The sequence below is a fragment of the Cordyceps fumosorosea genome, assembly GCF_001636725.1.
Source record: "Cordyceps fumosorosea ARSEF 2679 chromosome Unknown scaffold_4, whole genome shotgun sequence".
In the NCBI taxonomy this organism is placed as follows: domain Eukaryota; kingdom Fungi; phylum Ascomycota; class Sordariomycetes; order Hypocreales; family Cordycipitaceae; genus Cordyceps; species Cordyceps fumosorosea.
Genome location: NW_017387304.1, coordinates 1,369,876 through 1,393,659, shown reverse-complemented (window position 1 = coordinate 1,393,659; position 23,784 = coordinate 1,369,876). Strand labels below are relative to the sequence as shown.

The 23,784-nt window shown below is 53.8% G+C and overlaps 9 protein-coding genes across 9 annotated transcripts; 6 read left to right on the top strand and 3 right to left on the bottom strand.

Annotated features, from left to right (window-relative positions):
* Positions 1–66: 66 nt before the first annotated feature.
* On the bottom strand, positions 67–2,005 carry ISF_02624 (Flavin monooxygenase-like protein; the record flags this gene model as incomplete). Its single annotated transcript, XM_018846230.1, has 2 exons — positions 67–1,614; positions 1,664–2,005. The coding sequence occupies 2 exons, from the start codon at positions 2,003–2,005 to the stop codon at positions 67–69; spliced, it is 1,890 nt and encodes a 629-aa protein (XP_018706937.1).
* Positions 2,006–3,120: 1,115 nt separating this feature from the next.
* On the top strand, positions 3,121–4,275 carry ISF_02623 (Alcohol dehydrogenase superfamily, zinc-containing; the record flags this gene model as incomplete). The annotated part of the gene is made up of 2 exons (XM_018846229.1): positions 3,121–3,182; positions 3,249–4,275. The coding sequence occupies 2 exons, from the start codon at positions 3,121–3,123 to the stop codon at positions 4,273–4,275; spliced, it is 1,089 nt and encodes a 362-aa protein (XP_018706936.1).
* A 1,350-nt stretch (positions 4,276–5,625) lies between these two features.
* On the top strand, positions 5,626–6,180 carry ISF_02622 (hypothetical protein; the record flags this gene model as incomplete). The annotated part of the gene is made up of 1 exon (XM_018846228.1): positions 5,626–6,180. The coding sequence occupies one exon, from the start codon at positions 5,626–5,628 to the stop codon at positions 6,178–6,180; it is 555 nt and encodes a 184-aa protein (XP_018706935.1).
* A 3,485-nt stretch (positions 6,181–9,665) lies between these two features.
* On the top strand, positions 9,666–10,568 carry ISF_02621 (hypothetical protein; the record flags this gene model as incomplete). The annotated part of the gene is made up of 1 exon (XM_018846227.1): positions 9,666–10,568. The coding sequence occupies one exon, from the start codon at positions 9,666–9,668 to the stop codon at positions 10,566–10,568; it is 903 nt and encodes a 300-aa protein (XP_018706934.1).
* A 984-nt stretch (positions 10,569–11,552) lies between these two features.
* On the bottom strand, positions 11,553–12,856 carry ISF_02620 (hypothetical protein; the record flags this gene model as incomplete). Its single annotated transcript, XM_018846226.1, has 5 exons — positions 11,553–11,875; positions 11,932–12,132; positions 12,181–12,286; positions 12,353–12,730; positions 12,821–12,856. 5 exons carry the CDS (start codon positions 12,854–12,856, stop codon positions 11,553–11,555), a joined length of 1,044 nt encoding a protein of 347 aa, XP_018706933.1.
* Positions 12,857–14,524: 1,668 nt separating this feature from the next.
* Positions 14,525–16,293, top strand: ISF_02619 (FAD binding domain protein; the record flags this gene model as incomplete). Its single annotated transcript, XM_018846225.1, has 4 exons — positions 14,525–14,692; positions 14,771–15,699; positions 15,795–15,970; positions 16,025–16,293. 4 exons carry the CDS (start codon positions 14,525–14,527, stop codon positions 16,291–16,293), a joined length of 1,542 nt encoding a protein of 513 aa, XP_018706932.1.
* Positions 16,294–16,978: 685 nt separating this feature from the next.
* Positions 16,979–17,995, top strand: ISF_02618 (hypothetical protein; the record flags this gene model as incomplete). Its single annotated transcript, XM_018846224.1, has 1 exon — positions 16,979–17,995. The coding sequence occupies one exon, from the start codon at positions 16,979–16,981 to the stop codon at positions 17,993–17,995; it is 1,017 nt and encodes a 338-aa protein (XP_018706931.1).
* Positions 17,996–20,631: 2,636 nt separating this feature from the next.
* Positions 20,632–22,264, bottom strand: ISF_02617 (Transcription factor Tfb2; the record flags this gene model as incomplete). The annotated part of the gene is made up of 4 exons (XM_018846223.1): positions 20,632–21,104; positions 21,188–21,897; positions 21,966–22,053; positions 22,132–22,264. The coding sequence occupies 4 exons, from the start codon at positions 22,262–22,264 to the stop codon at positions 20,632–20,634; spliced, it is 1,404 nt and encodes a 467-aa protein (XP_018706930.1).
* A 470-nt stretch (positions 22,265–22,734) lies between these two features.
* On the top strand, positions 22,735–23,636 carry ISF_02616 (Thioesterase superfamily; the record flags this gene model as incomplete). Its single annotated transcript, XM_018846222.1, has 8 exons — positions 22,735–22,773; positions 22,826–22,866; positions 22,928–22,946; positions 23,016–23,081; positions 23,137–23,251; positions 23,312–23,377; positions 23,441–23,519; positions 23,567–23,636. The coding sequence occupies 8 exons, from the start codon at positions 22,735–22,737 to the stop codon at positions 23,634–23,636; spliced, it is 495 nt and encodes a 164-aa protein (XP_018706929.1).
* Positions 23,637–23,784: the final 148 nt, after the last annotated feature.

Sequence of the window (23,784 nt, the reverse complement as noted above, 5' to 3'; positions counted from 1 at the left end):
GCCAACCCAAGCTGCCCTCTCCTTGACTTGACATCTATCGCACATGAATTCTAGACTCATCCAGACTTACGGCACGCTCCACCAACTCTCGTGCACGTCCCTCAAGTCCACCTCCTCCGGGTTCGTCAGGTACGCCGTGATATCCTCCTCCGGGTCCGCCTCCCTCCTCGTCGCCCCGTTGCCCAGGTACCACTGGAACCTATTCCCCGACTTTCCCAAATGCTCCCACCGCCAGTCCTCCCACCGCGGCTCGCGCCTGACAATCGCCAGGTGCGCCGCGCTGCCCGGCCAGATGCCGTGCACGCGCCCGCCCGGCCGCCCGCCGTTGTACCACGAGCTGCAGTCCTCTGAGAACACCGTCGTCTTGAAAAAAGCCTCGGCGAAGGCGTTGAAGTCGTCCGCGGCGCGCGGGTCCGCGGAGACGGCCTTGATGCCTTCGCGGGATGCCTTGCGGAGGAGCTTGGCGACGTAGGCGAGCTGGCTCTCGACGCTCTGCGGGACGGTGCCGGAGGGGCCGGTGCCGAAGGGGCCGTGGACGAAGAGGAGGTTGGGGAAGCCGGGCGTGGCGACGCCCATGTAGGTGTAGGGGAAGCCTTGCTCGCCAGAGCCGTTGGGGGCCCAGACGTCGGCGAGGGTCTTGCCGTGGGCGGTGATGGGGAAGCGGGGGACGAGGTCGGACTTGGAACCGGTGGCGCAGAAGATGGCGTCGACTTCGCGGTGCACCCCGTCCTCCGTCTCGATGCCCGTGGCGGTGATTCCGCGAATCGGCGTGCGTATGTAGTCCACGTTGTCCTCGGTGATGGCCTCAAGGTAGCCGGGGCCAGGGGTGAGCCGTCGGCAGTTTGGCGAGAAGTCCGGGACCACTTGTTCAATCATCTCCGGCTTCTTGGATAGCCGCTTCTTCACCACCTGGATGAAGCTATCCCTGAGACTCGCGTTCCTAGCGTTGCCTCGCAGGACACCAGGGAAGCCACGCCAGTACTTGTCTTCCAGCTTCTTCCTGTAGCTGATGTAGGTCGCGGAGTCTTGAAAGGTGTCTTGGAGCTCCTTTTCAATGGGCTGGGCTCCTGCCGTTCTCTCATCTCCCGCCCACGAGGTGGCAATCCACGTCTTGTTCCTGGCATAGTGGTCCAGACGAGAAACAGTTTTCTGAAGAGTAGCGACGACCTGGATTCCACTTGCTCCGTTTCCAATGACGGCAATTCTCTTCCCGGTTGGGTCAAATGTAGGATCCCAGTTCGACGTGTGCCGTAGGGTGCCCTTGAAGTCGTTGATGCCCGGATAGTTTGGCAGCTTCCAATCGTTGAATCGACCAGTGCAGGTCAGCACAAAGTCGTATTCCAGCGTCTTGGATTGGTTGTCTTTGGAGTTGTGGGCAGTAAGACGCCACTTTCCTGCATCAGGATCCCAGCTTGTCTCCGTGACGAGATGCTCAAACTTGGCGTACTGGTACACATTGTGCTTTTTTGCAACGGACTGCCAATAGTCGCGAATTTCATGTCCGGGTGCAAACTCGTCAGACCAATCTCTTTTTGGCTCAAAAGTCGATTGGTAGACATGAGATGGAATATCGCATCGGACACCAGGATAGATATTCTCCAGCCACGTCCCTCCCTGTTCAGTTGGTGAGCAGCTAACCAGCGGATAGGGTGGGACAACTAACAAGGTCTTTGTTCTTCTCATAGATTGTCAATTGAATTCCAGGAACTTTGACCGGTAAAAGGACGCCAGCCAGGATGCCTGCAAGGCCGCCGCCAATGACTGCGACCTTGAGCGGGCGTGGTTCGTCGATGTATCTGTCCAGGATCTCGAGCTGTGTTGTGTGATTCTGGGTATGTGGTGCACCAGATGATGTATTTTCTGTTATAATTGGCTTTTGATCTCCGTTTATAGTGACCTTAGAAACGGACTGTGCCGATAGGTTGGAATTAATTTTGTCGACTCTGGCATCCTCGATTGGGTGCACGTCTCCAATCCTTGGTCGCGGGTCAATCAGAACCCCCATTGTGAGAAGCAGATTGAATAGTAGGCACTTGCGTCTCGGGTGATTAAGTTCTTGATGAAAGATACTCAAGATATGGTTGGCTGAAGTCTTCAGTGAGACTTGAGAGACTGGTAACGTGGATGAGCAATAAGCACGGAATAGCAACCCCCAAGCACGTAACCACCCCGGAAGCGGCCCGAACATACCGCTAAGGTTTGGCACTGCAGACCTTATCTATTGTACTAGGTATATGTATCGTACATTTACGTGTATTTCGTCTGCGCTACTTTTATCGACTTTTTCTCCTTTTCTTTTAGAAACATCTACGAGGTAGTTGTCCTGTTGGATCATCATCAGTCGCCATTGCTGGTTGCAGCTGTAAGCTGTGGGCTTCAAGCTGGGCTGCAGGTACATACATACATATATGTACGTACTGTACATACATACAGTACCCAGAGGCGAGGCAATTTGCTAGAAACATTGAGTACACACACTATGGTAACTTTTTGAGTAAAAGAATAACTTTCTGAGCCTCTTGCTTAGTATTTTACAAATAATTTCTGGGAGTAACGAGCAATCTTGACTCGTGGAAATGCAGGATGCAGCCAAGACCGTTTATAGTGGCTTCCTATTGCGGCTCCATCCAGCATTCGAGGCTCGAATCTGACTGACTTTACCCCGGGTTATGCCTACCATCTGGTGCAGATCCGAGAAATGCATCCGTCTTCTCAGACCTGACATGTTTACTAGAAGCAGTTCAAGGGTAATCCACGCCCTGGTTCGGCTAGGTCCAGATGAGTTTCGAATTGGTCCGTCCATCTGCCAGGACGGTGCGAGCTGGTATGTCAATAGCCTGCTTCGGCTTCATTTTCGGGCTGCCCTAGAATCAGAAAAACGCAGAAATTTTATTCGGATCCTGAGTTCGGTTTCAACTTGGGCAGCAACAAGAGGTTTTAGTTGATTACGTTGATTTCGCCGAACTAGTCAATTGCCTCGGTATAATTGACATATAGCCGTTGCTCTAGATGCAGCGACTCAACCCCTCGCACAGAGCAAGCAGACTTAAGCAGACTTGGGCACTTCCCCTCCTCCTGCAAAAGTTTCACTTTATTATCCCGAAAATCATCATCTCGATCATGCCGCGCGCTTTAACTCTTGATGCGGGTGAAGGCGGCCGTCCAGGCAAAGTCTACTACCCGTAGGCCACTCACTCACTCGCCGTACCACCATCGAGGAGCCGAATGCTGACGTTCCCATGTGCCAGTCTCCAGGTCAAACAGGTCCCAAGGCCAAAACCAGGCTCGAATGAGGTCCTCGTCCGAATCAAGGCCGCGGCCCTCAACCACCGCGACCTATGGGCTCGCCGGCACCTGTACCCCGGGCTGTCCCTCGAGAACCCGCTGCTGGCCGACGGCGCCGGCGTCGTCGTCGAGCTCGGACCCGACGTCAAGCGCACCTCCCTACTCAACCAAGCCGTCATCTTGACCCCCATGCGCGGCTGGGAGGCCGACCCCGTCGCGCCCGAGGACCCGCACCGGTTCGCCGTCATCGGCGCCTCGCTACTCTGCGACGCCGGCACCGGGCAGGACTACCTGGCCGTGCCCGAGGACGAGGTCGAGCCCGCGCCGGCACACCTGACCCCGGCCGAGTGCGCCGCGCTGCCCCTGTGCGGGCTGACCGGGTGGCGCGCGCTCGTCTCCAAGGCCGGCGTGACCGGGCCGGGCAAGAACGTGCTGGTCACGGGCGTGGGCGGCGGCGTGGCCCTGCAGGTGCTGCAGTTCGCGGTGGCGCTGGGCAGCGCCGTCTACGTGACCTCGGGCGACCGGGGCAAGATTGACAGGGCCGTGGCGATGGGCGCCCGCGGAGGCGTGAGCTACAGGGAGGCAGGCTGGGCGGCGGGGCTGCTGGAGATGCTCCCGGAGGACCGCCCGTGGGTGGACGCGGTGGTGGACGGCGCGGGTGGGAACTTGATCGCGGAGGTGGCGCCGATCATGCGCCCCGGCGGCGTCATCGCGCAGTACGGCATGACGGCGGGTAACAAGATGGACTGGCAGATGCGGGCGGTGCTGGCCAACCTTGAGCTCAAGGGCTCGACCATGGGCTCAAGGAGAGAGTTTCGCGACATGGTGGCTTTTGTGGCCAAACACAAGATCAAGCCGGTCGTCAGCAGGGCCGTCAAAGGGCTGAGTGATCTTGAAGCTATCGAGTCACTGTTCGTCGACATGCAGCACGGTCGACAGTTTGGGAAGCTCGTCATTGAAATAGACGAGGAGGATCAAGCCAAGCTGTAGGGTCTGCCACTACAACCGAGATTTTGATATCATTTTTGCCCCTCTTAGCTGCTTTTGAACAAGCGTATTGAATATCTGGTTACGGTCAATTGATTACTTTTTGTCGACTGACAATATCGCCGCTCGGGATGAACAAGCCACCTGATCTATATCATCCTCTCGTATACGCGAGTGCAGGAGATCCCACGCTGAAGGCCATGACATTAAATCTAAGCTGCAGTTTTAGAACCGTCTTCTTAATGGACCAGGTCTAAATCATCTACAGTGTTCTAGTGCGAGAGGCGAGACCAAACAAGGACGATCCGGCCCCGTGCGGCACGGCACAGATGGACCCCTGACGCAAACAGTCTTCTAGAAATGATCAGAAAAGACGAAACAGAGAAGAAGCGGCCTTTTTAATACCTGCCAAGAGGAGTGACGCCAATAAAGCCGGAAACACATCCGGGACTCCAAAGTCTCCTACGTCAAGCGTTGTCTTGATACATAGTGTCATAAGCACCTCCATAGTTCTCAACAATACATAAAAAGGTGTGAAAAGGGAAATCAACATGGAACATATGAATGTATTTTCCGACATACAGGCCATGTAGATCCCAGGAGTTTATAGAGCCGGCCGCGGCTTTTTGAGGTGACACCAACAGCAGGCTTCCAAGTGTCTTAATCCTGTCGTCGTCTGAGTGTATTCAAGTCCCCAAAGCCCGGGGATTGTAATAGCAAATAAGACTACAATTAAGAAAAGATCGTCATCAATACGAAACATCCACACCTGAGGCGGTGTTCGCTTGGAATGAATCTGGAAAGGCAAGCTGCTCTCCCTGCCGCGTCGACGGGACAAGGTTTGGTGGAAAATCTGGCAGGCTTCAACGTATGGCCTCATTGGTGTAATTAGCACGATTCCTCGCTCTAGGCTTCCCATTGAGGAAAAATAGCAAGTTGCTTTGCCTCCGCTACCGAGAGACTGAAGCCGCTAGAGCAGAACTAAGATCACTCATAGACCGACCGAAAGGGTTCCCCGACACGATACCGGAAGGGCTACGACTGGGTACTTCGGAGAATACACGGAGACCGGCGCAGTGGCGATGACCTCAGCCTTGAGCCTTGGTGGCTACTATCAAGTCTGACTTTACAGACTCCACCGTTGTCCAAGATTGAATACGAAGTCCAGATGAGCATCTCGCTGTGTCCGAGTGAAGGACTCACTGGTCTATGCCTCTTATTCCAAGTATAAAGTCGCGACGTTTACCTCTTGTTGTTCATCATCACCACACAGACACACACAAATACTCAAAACAGTCCCTTCTATCTTGTTAAACACGAACTTCACTTCTTTCAAAAGACGAGTCCTTCAATATGCTCTCCACCGCCACCGCCTCCCGCATCGCCCGCCGGCAACTTCCCTCCCCGCGACACCGGCAAGGCCTTCACCCTCATGGTCAACGTCACCGACCTCGCCTGGAACCTCGTCCGCTCCTCCCCATGCACCAGACCTTCCTGACCGTGCTGCACCGCGACCCCTCCCGCAACTACATCGGCGTCGCCCACAACAGCGGCCACCCGGCCACCTTCTTCATCAACGGCACCGACGCCGAGGCCGCCCGCGGTGACACCCGCATGCTCGCCGAGGTCGGCGAGCCCGGCATTCCCTTCAGCACGCAGTTCACGCCGGTCAACGGGCACTTCGTCAACCAGGTTGGCGAGCTCAACGCGGGCCCGTCGGGGGAGCGCGTCACGGTCACCTCGGCGGACCCGGCGTCCAGCGTGTCGCTGTCCAGCCCGGGCCTGTGCGTGCAGGAGGTGGACGGCGAGCAGCACCCGGTGCTGCACATCTTCTACGTCGGCAACGACCATGAGCGCATCCCCAAGGAGTGCGTGCCGGTCAACCTCATCCCCCAGTGCGCCGAGTAGGTGGACAGCCTGGAGGATCACCACCTGTTTGCCTAGGAGGTCAAGTGCTACGACAATTCTCCCGCCATTGACTGGTCCAAGTACGACGCCTTCCGTCTCTGAGTGGTGGGCACCGATAAAAATCGGACGAGAGTCGCCCATGTTAGTGGGCGCTTAAAACTACCATTGCTGGCCGCTGCATAGACTGAATCCTGGTAGAAGCCAAGAATGACATAAACAGTCCTAATAATACTCTTTCTCCTGAGATTTTCAAGTTACCCATACTTTGTGTTATACAGATACAAGTCAGCACTTTCATGCCGTCGAGTATACAGACCTGGACCTAAAGCTGCGGCCCATGAGCAGTAGTCACCCATACTACATGTGATACAGATACAAGTCAGTGGTTGAATGTCGTTGGGTATACATATTTATGTCTGGACTGAAGCAGTGTTTGCCTATGCCCTGTGTGATATATATACAAGCCAGCACTTTCATGCCGTCAAGTATACAGACCTAGACTAAAGTTGTGGACCGTGAGCAGTAGTCACCTATACTATGTGTGATACGGATGCAGGCCAGTAGCTAAATGCCGGTGAGTATACCGACATATATCGGGACTGAAAGTGTGGACGATGAGCAGTAGTTGCCTATACTTTGTGTGATGCAGATACAAGTCAGCACCTTCATGCCGACGTGAATACAAACCTTCTTCTAGACTGAAGCTGTGGAATATGAGCAGTAGCATAACAGTGACAAGGAAGAGTCATACTAAGATGACAAAAGTACCATTCGTGTTCTGTCCAACATGGAGGCCGCTGTCTTCAGCTTCAGCATCAGCAAATGGCACAAGGTGCCAATGTCTATTCTGAGGTACGGAAGAGTCGTCAGTTCTTCGAACAACATTCGTAATCTGTATAGCCTGGAGACCCCTCCCTTCAGTCTTCAGTAGATGACAAAAGGTACTAATGTCTACTGTCTGAGGTGAAGCAGCTTCTCAGTGTTGCAAGATCAGGGCATAATCTCAGCTGCCCAAGGCTCGACGACGCCATGGACTTGTCATGTCGTCTCCTTGTATCCTACAAGTCCAGCTGTGACAGGCCTTCCTCATTTCATGTGCTACGCTTCCATTCAAATGAGCAGAGGTTGCCTAGGCAGCGCAGGCATCGGAAGTTGAAGTCGTCACGGTGCCACCGGCGAGACTCGTCAATGCACTGGCAGGCCACAGCAGCCGACTTTTACATCAAGATATCAAAAGAAATAAAGCAAGTTTCTAGCACATGCCATGGATGTTTTGCCTGTCACAAGAATAAGATCCCGCAACTATATAAACAGCGTCCAGAAGACGGACTGTGGCCGTATCTTTTCCTCTTCATCACTTCCAGATATCTACATACTCAACATTTCAAAGCAAAATAACCGACGCATCATCGCGAAACTCATTACGCCGAGACCAAACAACATGTGTAGACTCTTCTTCCAGACGCACCCCTGCGGGAACGGCACGATCCGGGACGCGGTCTACTGCCTAGAACACACGATTTCCTCTACCGGCAAGAAAATGGTCTGTGAAAATCACTCATGGAACAATAATGAAACCACCGGGTCCTCCGAGCCTTGCGGTCTGGATGGTTGCCACTACTGCGCAAAAGGATGGCAGTGGCGCTGCTGCGAGTGCAATGAGCCGAATACGCAGAAATTTTGCCAAGGTGACAAGAGCTGTGGTATAGGCCCGAAGGTGCAATGCCCGCACGAGGTTTGCCGCAACTGCGTGCCAATAGGTATTTATTCACTGAGGTTCCAATATGCACCTCCTGCCAGTCGGAGTCAGCGGGCACTGAAAGGCAATGCTAATCGAGTGGTGTACAGTTAAGCGCGAACCTACATACGTGCCAGGATGGCTCAGAGATTGATACTGTATAAAGGGTATTGCATTGGTCAAGTTTCTTATGTGGCAGACGAGTTTGATGACAGCTGGGGCTTCCACTGGCCTGGCTCTCAGGATCTTACCAAGAGCCGGATCCCTAGATCGTAAATGCAACCAGCCCAGCGAATCGATGATCGGGCTGAAATGACTGGAAAGGGATGTTTGGGGGAAGTAATTAGCGGAACAGTAATGGCAACAGTTTTATTTTTAATGGCCCCTGTCGGGGCGGAAGTGGTCAGCGTCGTTGCCTTCCTACGTAAAAGGAGACGGTACTGTACAATACAAGTTATTTGGGTGCTAAATGAAACATCTTTGAAGAGTGATGTGCGAATATTGGCGATTTAACCCTATTTTGGAGCCTTTACGATGCGCGCGCTAAGGCAAGTCCGTAGAGGCATTGTGCACCTTATAATCAGGTTACAGCCTTGAAGCAATGTCTCAAGAGGAAAAGGACATGTTTGTATTGCATCCAAGAAGTACGGGCGCTTAGCGAGGTGCGCCTCAACAGCTGTGCTTCCGTGAGGCGGTGCTCTTTATTAGTGATATAAATTGAGCCTACCTTGCGTTTCCAAGAAGCAAGTGCTGGCCAAACAACACAACAACACAAGACGAACTACCTCAAGCCTTTTCCTCAGGAATTTATTTCCACTACCATCAACATGTGCGGCGAAGTGAGTGTAGCTTACTGTTGCGGACACAAAGTCGACAAGCCGACCAACTACTGCAGCAAATGGCTACGCCTAGAGGGCGAAAGGCCGGTTTCAAGTGCCCGACGGAGATCCCCGCCATCGTTACGTATTCAGATGCCATTTGTGATGCGTGCCGTGAGGATCTCAACTGTGCTGCGGACAAGTTGGCCATTCTTTGAGACTGAGCATCTTCAAGGGGCTGTTGAGGTACACGGATGAGTAGTGGAGGCTTGCGGTCAGGCGATAGAGGCAGAAGAATGATGAGGAGAGGATGGCGTTTGCCAGGAGTTGTTGTCCAACTGTGATGGAGAGAAAAAAAAAAGAGCTCCGATTCGGTCGGTCGTGGGGCTGACAAAGTGTGGCTTGCTGTCTATCTGGTTTTGGTTGGGGTGGTCTGTCAGTCTGATTGACGAGGCAGTCAAGACCGCATTAATTTGTCACGGGGAAATCGGTTCGTATCGAAACTTTGAAAAAGAAAAAAAAAATTACTTGTTTTATTCTTTATCCTGATTTAGTCGCAGTTTTCAAGATCAGACCAGTACCTAATCTGCGTTATCTCATCTAAACTAACAAGCTACATCTACAAGTGCATCTTGTCGCAACGGGCGCTTCGTAGGTGCATTACGCGGCCACCACGCTACGGGCCAAACGGCATCTAACAAAGCGGAGGGGGATCAGGCCCTTCCCCACCGATCATCAATTTACGAGGGTTCTGAATTGTATTTTCCTCCAGAGTCGCCACTGCTTCAACTCACCATTGACTTGGCCCTCTCATCCCTTTACCATTTCTCTCCATCGGCCATCCAATCCATCTCTCCCTCCTCCCTCCTCCCTCCTCCTGCCTTCTCGCCCTTCCATCTCCCATCCACCCACACACCACACACAAAACGATGCCGCCTCGACGCTGGATCGCCGTCGCCGCCAGCTTGGCCTCACTCGCCGCCGCCTCCTGGCCCGATCCGCCCTTGACCGGCCGCGACTTTGACTTTACCGCCGACTTCCACTCGTCCTCCTCGTCCTCGTCCGCATCCCCCTCGTCCTCCTCCAAGAAGCCGACCGCCACCCCCGTCACGCTGTCCACGCTGAAGCCCCCGGCCGACATCGTCCCCGCGAACCCCGTCTTCTACACGCCCGCCGTCGTCACGCTCGTCAAGCTCGACGACGCCGCGCGCGCCGCCCGCTACATCGCCTTCTTCGAGGTCTCCTACATCCCGGCCGCCGACACGCTCGACGACGTCGTCTACACCTACCCCTGGATCCGGACCAACCTGAGCGTGCAGGACGCCGCCGGCACCCTCGGCGGCACCGCCGACACCGACTCCCAGCTCGCCGTCGCGCCCGCCATCGACACCGGCGAGGTCCGCAACGCCACCCTCCAGGTCTGGCGCCAGGACGACGACCTGCTGCGCTACATTGCCGCCATCGAGCGCACCCGCGTGCCCGCGCCGCTCTCCTACGCCATCTCCCAGGTCTTCAGCAACACCACGACGAACGTCTCGTACGACTTTCGGCGCGCGAGCATCGACTTCAAGGTACAGAACAAGACGGGCACACGACGCTGCGACGTTAACGCCGAGGGCGCCCCGGTGCCGGGCGTCCCCCGCGGCGCGTCCGCCTGCACGGCGACGGCGACGGCGGCGGCGACGAGCTCGGGCAAGGCCGGCGCGGCAGGGTCCAGCGCCACGGTCAGTCCCAGCGCGACGTCGAAAAAGAACGCGGCGGCGGGTGGTGCGGCGAGTTCTGGGGTCTATGGCTGGCTAGCCATGGCTGCAGTGGGAGCCTTGATTTTGTAGATTACACACGGTTGGCGTACTTCTTTTTGTTGTTATTTTGTTTTGGAAACTCGGGAGAGGTCCCTTTAGTTTAGCCATGATACCAATGTCCATATAAGGAGAATTTAAATATCACTTTACTCAACGCTACGCTACGAGACTCCTGTTTGAGTCTCATGCATGCGGACGGCTATTTTTAGGCTGTTATTTATTCCCGACTTGTCACTTGCCTAAGTCTTTGTGTTGGCGACATTTTTAGCTGATCTGATATTCTGTTATCGGTGCGTAATCGTATATACGCGCGGTCTCGTCCGAGTACTACGCCAGCGTTGCGGGCAAAATTGTGCATTCGTGGGTGGCATTGCAACAGGGTCGTAAGAGCATGTTCTTGTTCGGCACGGAATACTCTTCTCGACCTCTTCAGGCTTGCAGGGTCTGCTTCACAATGTCCACGTCACTGCTGTCCGAGTTTGTTGTGGCTGGCCCCGTCAGCTAGTCACATAAGACCCCGTAATATTGGCATGTAGCCAAGAACATGGCGGGCTGGCATGCAAGGCACACCAGCCGAACTGTTGTCGCTAATCGGCGCTGATAAAAGCAGGATTCTACTTTCGCATAATTGCAACATATTGGGCTTATGGGCATAATTGATCGCAAACATTGCACCCTAAACCGACCATCGCTCTATCGTGCCCTCTTGGGCCATGCTAACAGAGCCCCTGTAGTAAGTCGAGTGCCCCCCGCAAACAAGGTTAGGGGATAACAATGATGATGCCTCCCTCTCCTGCTTTGCGGGCCCCTAACTAACCTAGTATACGACGCACAGATATAGTATAAATAGCTGCAAGATGGGGGGTACGACGACAGCTCGTGTTTCCGTTGCGTGATAGTTTGCAACTGACGAGCGCTATTCGTAGTGGTTCGCATTATTCATTGTATTTTCTCATCAAAGGAGTAATCGCTCGCTGCGCTGGAAATATACACAAAACAAGAATGAACAGCCGATTAAGATGGCGGCACCGGTCGCAATTCGTGACCAGCCTCGGGATCTCGTTGTATGGCTTGCCGATTCGGGCCGTGCCATCTCTGTGACCATGGCCGAGCGACGGTAATAGAGTCGACCAAGCTTTTGTCGCTGGAATTGTCACGAGTTTCCCATACCGGATTGGGATCTTGCGACCCTAGACTGTTGGCCCGCTCGCGGGATTTTGGCTGCGAGTTGTAGTCTGGCGGACTTTGATTCGAGTCGCCCTCGTACTGCGCTTTTGAGGCGATTACTCGGCCGCGGATGAATATGGCAAAGGCAGGCAGGCAGCCTACAATGATGGCTATGGATGTATTAGCGATGGCCAGCCCATTGAGGGACACCCAGGTTTGTGCATACCGACAGCTCCTTCGATGCCAGCCCACAGCATTAGCCATGTCGTGCTGACTTGTCCTGTGCTCGAGCTTGAGTTGAGTGATACGCTTCGAATAATGGCAGTGGCCATTGTGATGATGCCGACGGCAAAAATGAGTCCGATGCTGAGCTTTTCGACTCGAGAGATTTTTAAATTCCACAATACGCGGAGTGGTACGGCCATGACTGGACATGTTAGAATCGCTTGGGGATGGAAGATGGAGCCCGACATACTCAGGAGATCTGTAGATAAATCAGCGGCTAAGCTGAACCATAGGCTAATCGCCTTGGCGCGCGCATCTCGGTCGCTCGTGCTGCATTCACCCGCCGTAAACCAGGCCTTCATCGATGAACAACTGGTGAAGTTGCTAATGCAACATCCAATGAAAACCAGGACGGAATATACCATGACTCCCCACCAAATCTGTGTGTAGAGAGGCAAGCCTTCGGTGAGTCGCTTGAACATGAATAGGAGACTCCATTTGACAGCCCAAAGCGTCGACCAGAAGAAGAATTGGACAACAAAAAACTCCTTCAGCATCGCGACCAGGTCGTCGGAGAGTCCAGTATATGGTTGTGCGCGGCCTTCCGCAATGGCGGTGACTTTGAAAAATGCATCGATTGTTGCATAGTATAGTGCAACCGTGAGGATAAATGAGGCCAGTGCGAAGTACATAAAGATGTCCTCCATCTGGTAGGGAACCTTGCGCAGCTTATACCAGCGTGCGCCAGTACGCATAAGGACGAAGACGATGGCGACGCATAAGCATGCAATCAAGCCCTCCTACATAAAAGGCGACGACGAAGGTTAGCAAACCTCTACCCCGCGCTCGGGAGTATGATCGACCACTGGTAAAAGATATGTCAGACGTACTTGGTCAGCCCTTTGAGACACATTTTGCGTGCCCATTGTGACGATGCGACTGGCACGGGCGAGCCACCACACTCAGGTTGATCGAGCAAACCAGAAAAGAAGCAGCAGCAACAATGACAGATTGCTACCTTTGATCCAGCATTCGGTAAAAAGAAGTAGAGGGTGGCTTATTGATGGGGGCCATGAGGCTACATTAAGAGGATATGGAATTTGGGGGTCGGGCGCTAATAAGAGTGAGGGAGTACCGACCTCCCCCATGGCCGCGCATCAGACCAAGACGGAATGGTGCAGGAACAGGCCCGGAATTGGGCTAGAGATCAACCACAGATCCAACATACAAAAGCGCCCCTCCGAAGCCCGTCAGCGTCCACCGACGAATGACGTTGCCGCCAGTGGGCAGGCCGCCGCAACGGAGGACGGGAGATGCCGTGAAGGGCATTCAGTAAGATGACAGCGCAAGGGTCTTCGGGCTCCATTGAGTCTGCGCTGCGACATCTCGACAGTGACGTTGGAGTCGCTTATTGACGAAGTGGCAGCATGGGTGCCGCGAAGATGTCTCCGACACTGAACATCGCTGGCGTGGAATAGTGCTAGACTTTGGAGGGGAGGTCTCGCGCCGGCCGCCGTAAGCAGGTAGTGAACTGGTTTTTGCTGACTTGTTTCTTCTAGCTTGAAGCTCAATCTGACGGCCTGTAGACGGTTCGAGTCGTGGTGCTTCGGAGCACACCCATCTGTCTCGACGTTAGTGCGTCCATATTGGTACCAGGGTGGGCCATGGTTTGGACATTATCTTATGAAATGATAGCACCGAAGCCTGCCGTCGCTATTAGCAAGTGCTTTTGTGTGGCCATGGCCCGCAACAGCATAACACGCAGAAGATGGAGAGTTGAATCAAATATATTGCCCATACGAGGCTAGTAATGGTGGCTGGCGCACCGCGAAGTGGCTGCGGCTGGCACAGGGGCAAAGGCAAGCCACAGTCATTCTTTTGTAGTAAAGTTCCCAGGCTTTCCCGCAAGGTACGGATACATGCCCATCATTCACAAAAATGGCAATATTTGTTTACTCAAAGAGGGCTTTTGGCGCCTCAACGAAGTCTCCCTTGAAACCCCGCTCTATTCGCTTGTAACAGAGATAGTGACGTTTTTGGGTAGCGATAGGCAGAGTCTGCATCCGCCATCACCGGCCGTACAAAGGAAAATGCTTCCCGGATGGCGACCTTCCCAAACGATTTATTTCCTAGCTAGATCTTCGGCTGACTTGCCTCAAGCTAGCTAGCGTCCGCGTCCTCCGTGCCACCCGCCGATATCCCACGCAAAAAATCACCAACACGGCCCTCCAAGCATGTCCGTCGATAATTTCCCACCTTTTTCGCGCCAATACGGCCACAGTTGACGGCGTTACTGCTCAATGAAAACGCCGCCGGGTGGCCAATTCGCCCGAACTCGTGCTCTACCGCGATTCTCGACTCAACCTGCTAATAAACCCTGGATTTCCTCGTCCGATCTCTCTCCTGCCCCAACGAAGACATCGATGGTTATCCCCGCGCAACAGCCAGGACCTCGCCAATCCACTCACCCAACCAAGGAAACCGTCTAGCGCCCCCTCCTGCAACCCCATTGCTGACCACCGTCTACGATCCTTTTCCCTTGGGTCACCCTATTCGCGTGGTCGCTTCCCCCGCGGTACACACACAGACTCATGATGCGACTCTTCTTGCTTGCCGCTCTGGCACTTCTCTCGCGCAGTGCTGTCGCTGTCTCCTTCTCACCCTACACATTGGAGGGTGTCCAGGCCGACATATCAACCTACCTGGGTCACAATGCGACTCACCAATCAAGGGCAGCTTCCAACTTTGGTTGCGACGTAGCAGTGAGTTCAGCCCCAGATTCCCACGCGGCAAGTTCCGTGTCCCTTCCCTCGGCCGTGGCTGACAGACCTGTAAAACAGTGTGGCTTCCTGGCCTTCTCCCGTCCCAATACCGTTGCCTTCCCGAACTCCTCAACCTATGATTTCCAAGAAAACCGATACTGGTCCCAGCAGCAGGAGCTTACCCGTCCATCTTGCCGCTTCTCGCCCACCCGCGCCGAGGATGTTTCCTTGGCTATCCTGACGTTTCGCGTAACCCAATGCAAGTTCGCCATCAAGAGTGGGGGTCATGGCGCATTCTCGGGAGCCTCCAACATTCAAGATGGCGTAACAGTTGATTTTATTCATCTTACAGATGTACAACTATCGAAAGACAAGAAGATCACGTCTGTTGGAGCCGGCAACACGTGGTACAATGTGTACTCGCAGCTGACTCCGCAAAACCTCACCGTCATCGGCGGCAGGGTGTCTCCCATCGGTGTTGGAGGACTTACTCTGGGTGGCGGCATATCGTTCTTTTCGGCACGATACGGCTGGGCGTGTGACAATGTCTACAACTACCAGGTAGTCCTTGCAGACGGCTCCATTCGCGACATCAATGCCAAATCATGCAACAAGGATCTCTATTGGGCGCTGCGCGGCGGCGGTAATAACTTTGCCATTGTCACGCGCCTCGACCTCGAGACATATCCACAAGGCGACATGTGGGCTGGTTCGCAAACCTTTATCAACACACTCGAGACGAGCAAGGCCATCAACAAGGCTTTCGAGAGTTTTGCTATCAATTCTCCTGAAGATGATTATGCTCAGATTATTACGGCATACGCATACGCACAAACGCAGGGCATTTATGTCATTGCTTCGGACCTCCAGTATGGCAAACCCGTTGCCAATCCTCCCGTTCTTCAAAACTTCACGGCCATTACCGGTGCCGTTGCCGACACTCTGCGCGTAGTCGACCTACCGTCACTAACACAAGAGTTCAACGCTACCAATCCTTACGGATTCCGGTACGTCGTCTATGAGCGAGAGAAACAGATTTTGACTCATTGATTCTGACAACTTGTCGTAGCAAAACTTATTGGACTTTTACCTTCAAAAATAGTGCGGCACTCATGGACGAGATCATTGCTATCTATACGGAGGAAGTAGACAAAGTCAAGGACGCGCCCGGCATCGTGCCGGCTGCCATCTTTCAGCCAATCACCACGTCCATGACGAAGCATTTTTCCAAGAACGGCGGCAACCCCTTGGGTCTAGAAGGCCAAGGCCCGCTTACCTGTTCGTACACCGCCTCAAGTATTCTTATTTTCTGTGCTAATTGTTTCGGAACAGTGGTCAACATTGACTTCTCGTGGACGAAAATTAGCGACGACGAGCGCATCATGGCCGCAGCCAACGCCATAGTGACTCGCTCCACGGCAGCAGCGAAGACACGAGGGCTCGATCACCCCTACCTGTACCAAAACTACGCTTCGCAGAAGCAGGATGTGTTTGCTAGCTACGGAGATGCAAACCTCGCCAAACTTCGAAACATTTCCAAGAAGTACGACCCGGACCAGGTTCTGCAGCGGCTGCAGCCAGGCTACTTCAAACTGCATTGAAAACTTTGGTTTGCTGCATTTCAGGCTGTATATAGAGGCCGTTGCATGAGCGGAAACTGCATTTCGAACAAGCTGCAAGAACGGTTTTTGGATGATGCATGGTCGGTAAAAATGTTGGTTGTACGAAATTAGTTGCATTTCGTTTGTTGTCCGAGCCCAGCGATGTCGGCGCAGTGCCTTGCATACATACATACAGAGCTGCTGCACAATCAAATAATGATCGCCTCTTTGCGGCTGCACGCCAGTCGGTCAGTCTCAACCATTACAGCTGCCACTTGGAGAGGTCGTAGAACGATTTTGGATTCCAACACATTTAATAGCGGATTAATTTGTTTGAGGGCTGTCTTGACAGGACTCAGGTGCGTTGGCGTTGATCACAAGCTTCTATGTATGAGGAATGGTGGGTTGGGCGGATTTCGGGCAGCAGTGGTTCGGGGTGGCCAATGACGCAGCATGCAGCGGAGTACTTCAGCCGCCATCGCATACCCCGAGGACTCGGAGTCTCGGCGCGGTCAACCTGACACTCACACTCACCGATCTTCCTCCTTCACGGTTTGTTTTGAACAGATTTTAAACTCGCTCTGGCCTAGCCAGTACAAAGAGCTGTTTCTTAAGTGCGGCAACTTACAACCCGTGTGCCGCTCGCGTTTTCCGTTAGTAACGCAGCTGCCACGGCACAATCGCGATGTGCATCGCCATCTTGTCTACCGCCCACCCGGATTATTCTCTGATAATCGTCGATAACCGAGATGAGTTCATATTACGGCCGACATCTCGACCTCATTGGTGGACTCACCAAAGTTCCGGCCAGCAGGTCCTCTCGTCGCGGGACCTGCAGCGACCCGAGAAAGGCACGTGGCTAGCTGTGAACAAAGCTGGCGACTTTGCCATTCTCACCAACTATCAAGAAATTGTCGATGAGGCGTCTGCGATTTCTACGACGCGAAGCAGAGGTGGCATGCCCAGCCTATGGCTGGGCGGTGACGCAAACGAGTCGCTGACTGATCGTGTCCATCGCTTGGTCAAGGACGGCGGGGTCAAAGGTGTCGGCGGGTTCTCCATGATCTGCGGAAGGGTGCGCAAAAATGCCGAAAATGTTTCGATTGTGAGCAACCGAGCAGATCGCGTGGACGATGTTCCGATCGTGACGGGGGAGAGGGGAAGGACCTGGGGATTGAGTAACACAACATACACGAACCCGGAAAAATGGCCGAAGGTACTGGACGGTGAGGAGCTAGTCAGCAAGGCTATCCAAGATGCTGTATCCCATAATCAGAGCGAATCGGATTTTGTCGAGTCACTCTTCACAGTCCTTAGTCGGGACACGCTGCCGCCCGCCAGCGACGGAGAAGGTACCGTGCAGGATAGCATGAAGAGGTTTCGCCACAGCGTATTCCTACCACCCGTCGGCACCTCTCAGCAAAAGGCCGAGTTCGCAGAATCCGCAGCCAAAGGTCGTGTGGGCTGGGATGAGGACTCCAAAGCTTCAAATGGATCCAGCCATGCACCACCCAACCCCGTTGGCGGTTATTCAACGGGCTTGTATGGAACCCAGCGTCAGACAGTCATTCTATTCGACTTGAATGGCAATGCTACATATATCGAGAGGGCCTTATTTGATCCAAACGGAAATGTGATTGAGCGAGGCGCGGCGGACGTGACAATCAAGTTTACTGTGGACGGTTGGGAGACTGAGGGCTGAAATTGCAAGAATGACTTATTGACACTGTAATAAATTCGTTTTCTTCTGTGATTTTGGCGTATTACCTATTTACGTGATGCTACTCACCTCTTGTACCGAACCAATAGTGCCAATGACGACGAAGGAAATCGAGACATATCACATGCCGCTCAACAAGGTCGGTCCCAAACCAGTGTACATAAGTGTTCTTAAGCTGCGTAACATAGACCTTGGCTACATTGGCACATGCCTAGGTATTAACTAAGATCTGTAGGTACCAGGTAGAGATGTCAAATTTACAAACCACAGGCGTTTGCTTGGTTTATGCCTGCCAGCTGGCGAACGGCCCATCTGACTGACAGGCAGCTGCCAGACTGCTACTGCCTTGGACCAAAATAAACGAAACGCCCGGCCAATCGCATCTTTGCCTTTCATCGCATTCTATGCCATTTGCAGTCCCACTGAATAAGCGAACTTGCATGCAAACTGCGTCAGCTTCTTCGCGACAGAGGCGCGCTTCCCATCGCGTTCTACCAGCTGCCATCTCCATCCTCGGTTGGGCTTGGATCCGGCCGGCTTGCACATTCTCCTCTTGTCCGATTTCGTTACTGAGCTTTCTTTTGCTTCCAAACCAGCATCTGCTGTTACCCAATACTTGGACTATTAATCTCTTTTTGGATTGCACTGTACTTTCATCAACCGGCGGCTCTCTACCATCGATCAGTTCCGACATGGGCCTTGACACTGACGTAATTGGAACCAAATGAGTCAGCTCTGCCCTTCAGTATGGGTAAAAGCAGAATGGGAATTTCTCAGATATTCTCAGGCCACAAAAATGATTCGAGTTCCAGTCGGATTAAGCAGCCCTTGGTGATATCTTCGCCAATCGGGCCTGTCAAAAACTCCCGAGGACCAGACTTGACACGAAGTGCCGGATTGATCATTGTCAACGCAATCAACGACTGTGCCCAAGCACAAGACAATGACGGAGTGCAAACCTCGGCAACACCTATAACTGAGAAGAAGACGGCTATCAGTATCTTCGCCAGAAAGACATTATTGAAGACGCAAAGCTTAGCAAGTCTCTCGTCCCCTGCCAAAGACGCGGTGCCCACGCCAGGCACAACGCCACGAAGTAAGTTCGAAGAAGAACTTACTTCAACACTTTCGAAACTCAAAATCGCCTCAGAATCTACCACCACTGTATTCACCGACAATGGAGAATATACGCACACTACCAGGCCGCCACACCTTGCTAGCCCTCCGACGAGAAAGCCTACGTTTGCCACAAGACTACCTAAATCCAAAACTATGAATGTCTTGCAAGATATAAAGAACTCGGCTCCCCGTCGAACCACTGCGCTAGACTCTATCCCCAAACCACAGACCAAATTGCCCGAAACTCCTCTCAAGCAATCCGAAATGCCTATCAGATTCCTCTTCCGTTCGCTCAGACGAGCTTCACAAGAAGACTCGATATCATCGAGCAGACATTCTTCCACGACCAACATTACAACACCAGATTCCTCAGGACAGATGAACGACGCAACCGAATCTTTACCACGCCCTGGGCAAATTATACATGCCCAGCCGTCTGCCTACTGGACCGGTCGGTTTACTGCGCTACGAGACCGTCTTTCTAGCGAGCACATGGCTCACGTGCTGGCTCAAGCCACCGACACAATCCAGATGGGTGTTCAAGACGCCTCCCGCAGGAGAAGGCATGCAGATATAGAACTCTGTGAAGACCCTCCATACCTTCTACGGGACGAGGACGACCTTTGTCGTCAAGTCTTTTCCATACTCGAATCACAATGCATCACCACAGCTTCCAGAGAGTCACTGAGGCGCTGGAGAGAAAACTATGCTTTCATCCGCCGTCGACCGAATCTCCGTCCTGGTTTTTCTGGAGACTTGCAGATCTCAAGACGTTTTGCATCGCACGCTCGTCATTGCGATGAACTAGGCCTGAACTTTTTAGAGGAGGCTTATTACAGCAATGCTTCCAACGCCTTTGGGATGACCAACCCCAACAGCCTCGAGGGTCGATATTTAAATTTTCGATAATTCGGTTGATGTACACAAATCCGCATGTTTTACATCGCAGAATTGCTGCGCTCTTTCTTTGGTTCGACCCGCTACATTCTCTTGGACTTCGTTCTTTTCTGGTTTTGACTTTGGTAACGGACACTATCGAGGGAAGTCTTGATGATTGGAGTATCTGATTTTGGCCTTTGAACTCACGCACTTTTCTTTTCGGCCTCTTGCATTTTGCTCTTGACTTTTCTGCCGTTGCTGAATGGTTTTACGAGATGGAGTATTACTGGCTTTGGCAGTTTGGCGCACACAGGTGCTGATTGATTTTTCATGGATAGACAGATACCCCCAGGAAGGTGGCGGTTGGCTCGGTGGGAGTCTTGATGTAATAGAATATAAGTAATGCTTGATTGTTGCGTTTTTAATAACGCTGTAATTTTAAATAGATGCGGCCATTTTTTCCAGCCTCAAACGAGTCCCAATCTACTTGTGCATAATGCAATTGTCCAGTAGTCAACGCCAGTGAAAACAAATATCCTCATCCTAGATCTACCTTTGTTCGCCAATCTATGTCGTATTGGAGAAACCCAACACTCTGCTGCAGCCCGTCTTCGACACGCTCATTCTGCCTTCTTCCTACTCTTCAAGTAGTCTCTAATCTGCTCAAACTTGCTGGCAAAGAACATGCCGGACTTGTCGTTGCTCCAGACGAGCACGCCAATCTCTTCGGCGAAGCGGCGCGTGTCGTGGTACTCCTTGGGGTCATCAAAGTCGCGGAAGAGGAAACCGCTGGTGGTCTTCATGCGCTCGTTCTCGAGCTGCCAGAGGCGGATTTGGTCGACGACGGTCGGTGGCAGCACGGGCTTGTTGGCGAGGGCGGCGGAGCGGTGCATCTGCTCGTGGGCGTGGGCGGCGAGGTACGCGACGATCTGGTCGGCGGTGATGCCGAACTGGATGGCCTGCCGGATCGAGGTGCGCGTGATGCGGCCGGCGACCATGTCCGGGAAGCGCATGGTTAGCCGCGCGAAGAGCGCGAGCACGGCGATCTGCAGCGTCGACTGCGTGTACGCGTACAGCCGGTAGTTGGTCTCGACTGCTGGCCGTTGGAAGCGAGCGCGGCCGAGGTGGCGGCGGCGACGCCGTCGCTGATGCTGCGGAAGTTCCCGCCGGCGCTACCGCCGCCGCCGCTGGTAAGGGTGGTGGCTAGGCGCGTGGGGAAGAACATGGAGCGCTTCTGCGGGGGTATGTAGACGAGGCCAAAGTCGGCGAGGGCGGGCAGCATGTCGCGGCGCTTCTCGGTGAGGGCGTCGGTGTCGTAGGCGCGGCCGAGCTCGAGGCTGGCGAGGACGAAGAGGAAGGAGAGGACGTCGACGGCGGCGCCGCGGTCGGCCTCGAGCAGCGCCTCGAGCCACATCAGCAGGAGCGTCCACACCTGGGCGTTGGCCTCCTGCAGCAGGAACGTGAAGCCGGCCTGCGTGATGCCGACGGACCCGTTAGGGCGGCGGTCGACGAGGCCGCCAGCCACGAGGATATCGCGGACGCTCTTGTTGGGGCCGGAGTCAGAGTTGGTGGATAGGGTGCTCTTGAAGCCGACGGAGGACACGACGAAGTGGAGGATGTCGTCCCAGCGCCGGCGCGCGTGGCGGTCGAGGAAGGCAAGGTCGATCTCGGGAGGCACGAGGAGGCTCGAGGGCACGCCGAAGGAGCCGTGGTCGCCTCCGCCGGTCAGGGCGAGGCGCATCGAGGTGCGAAAGTTGGCCGTGAGCTGCACCTCCTGCGGCTTGTCGCGGGACGGCGCGGATATCTGCACGATGTGGAGGCTTCGGAGCGTCGAGAGCACCTGGTCTTTTTGTCTATCGGGGTTTGCGGCGCTCGTCGCGTTAGTCCTGCGAAATTGGTTCTGCGAGCAACGTCCCCCGACACAAGAACATCCGTGAACGGGCCTCACTCTCACCTCTTCGCTTCGGGCTTGACCCAAGTGTCCAGGTCCGCCAGACTCATCGGGTTGGGCATGTACAGCATGCGCATCACAAACGTTTTGGCTGTTGGGTATTTTTTTTGTCAGTCCGTCAGTGAACTTGTCACGCTCACCACCCACGACTCGGCCCGGGCAACTTTACCCAGCTGCGGCAGCATGCGCCGGAAAATGGCAAAGGCCGTCGAGGGCTGCTGGTAGAGCTTCCTGAAGGTCGTGCCCGGCAGCTTCTCCAGGTAGTCAGCCAGCTGCAGCGCCGGCTGCGGATTGACCGCCATGATTTTTGCGCGCCCCTTGGTGGAGTGTTCGTTCGCTCGAGGTTCTCGTGAGGGCGGGAACGGTTGCCTGCTGGATTCGGTGCGCGCTCGTTGCGCCGGAACGGCGGCGATGCCAAGGTCGTTCCGTGAGAGGGAAGGAACCGCCTAGATCATGGTATGGGAAGTCGCCGTATTCGCCCTAGAGCTCCGCTTCTGTTGTCGCTGTGCGGAGAGAGACTGGAGGGCGAAGAACAACGGGTGAAGGTTTTGGAAAGTTCACGGTGTCGGCGCCATCAAACAAATGGCCGGATTATGGTCGGATAATTGCGCCCATTACTTTAGTTTATTAGCGGCTGTTTCAGTGGCCAGGGTCGCTGTGGTGGAACTCGGTCACTGCGCGGAAAGTGGTGACGCCGCCTCGGTAGCCGATACTCAGCGTTTACAAAGTCACCATTCTATTCGATTCCGTGCCCAGTAGCTGCTTTAACAAGATGGCCAAGAAGTTATCACCCTTGGTCTTTACACAGACCGTGAGCTTGTTTTTGAAGGGCAGAGTGTGCCCAATTGCTAACGCGCCAGCAGGTGGTCAAGTCATTCATGGCCCAGTCCGGTCTCGAGCCGCAGTATGTCCGCTCACTGATGGCGCAAACACAGGCACAGTGCTTACAGCTAACACTTTAATAGATTACTTGGTGCCAGCCGAGTAAGGGCCTTCAACTTTATGGTCATAGTCTCATTTCGCGGCCGGTTGAGCTAATCCTCTCGTCTGCAGTTTCGTGTGACCAGCGCCGCCAAAGGCAAGGTCGACTTTGAATTGGATATACACAAAGACCACACTGTACGCCCCCATCTCGGCCATTATCCTCAAGAATGTCCGCATAACAGCTTAACAGAACCGCCTCAATACCATCCATGGGGGCACATTGGCCGCGATTGTCGACTTGGGCGGCAGTCTAGCCGTTTCATCCCACGGAAGATGGAAGACTGGCGTCTCTACTGACATCAACAGTACGTCTGGCAATGGAGACGTCGCGTTTGATACATCGATACTGACTTCCTTTCCTCCAGTCAGCTACCTAAATCCTGGTGGTAATCCCGGCGATATTCTCAAAGGCGTGGCCGTCTGCGACAAGAGTAAGTCCCTTCAAAGTTCTGACCGAAACAGAGCCTCGATCATGAGCTTACGCAAATTGGCAGTCGGCAAGACGTTGGCGTACACGACGGTACACTTCTTCAACAGTAAAGGCCAGCTCGCAGCTCGAGGAAGCCACACAAAGTACGTTCCATCCTGACTACCCGCCTGTCACATATTGACCCAAATAGATTCGTTGCTGGCACTGAGAATGAGCTTGGAGAGTACGTGGTTCCTGGTGAATTTTCCGACGTAGATTAAACGGATCACAGCGAGAGATAGACGCCCCCTATGCATTTCAGCCATATATTTGTACATCTGGTATAGAAGCAAAGAATTTGCAAACGCTGTCATATCGACAGCTGAGGAATATATAAATGCAGATGTTTCTGTGCGCGTCCGCCTCGTA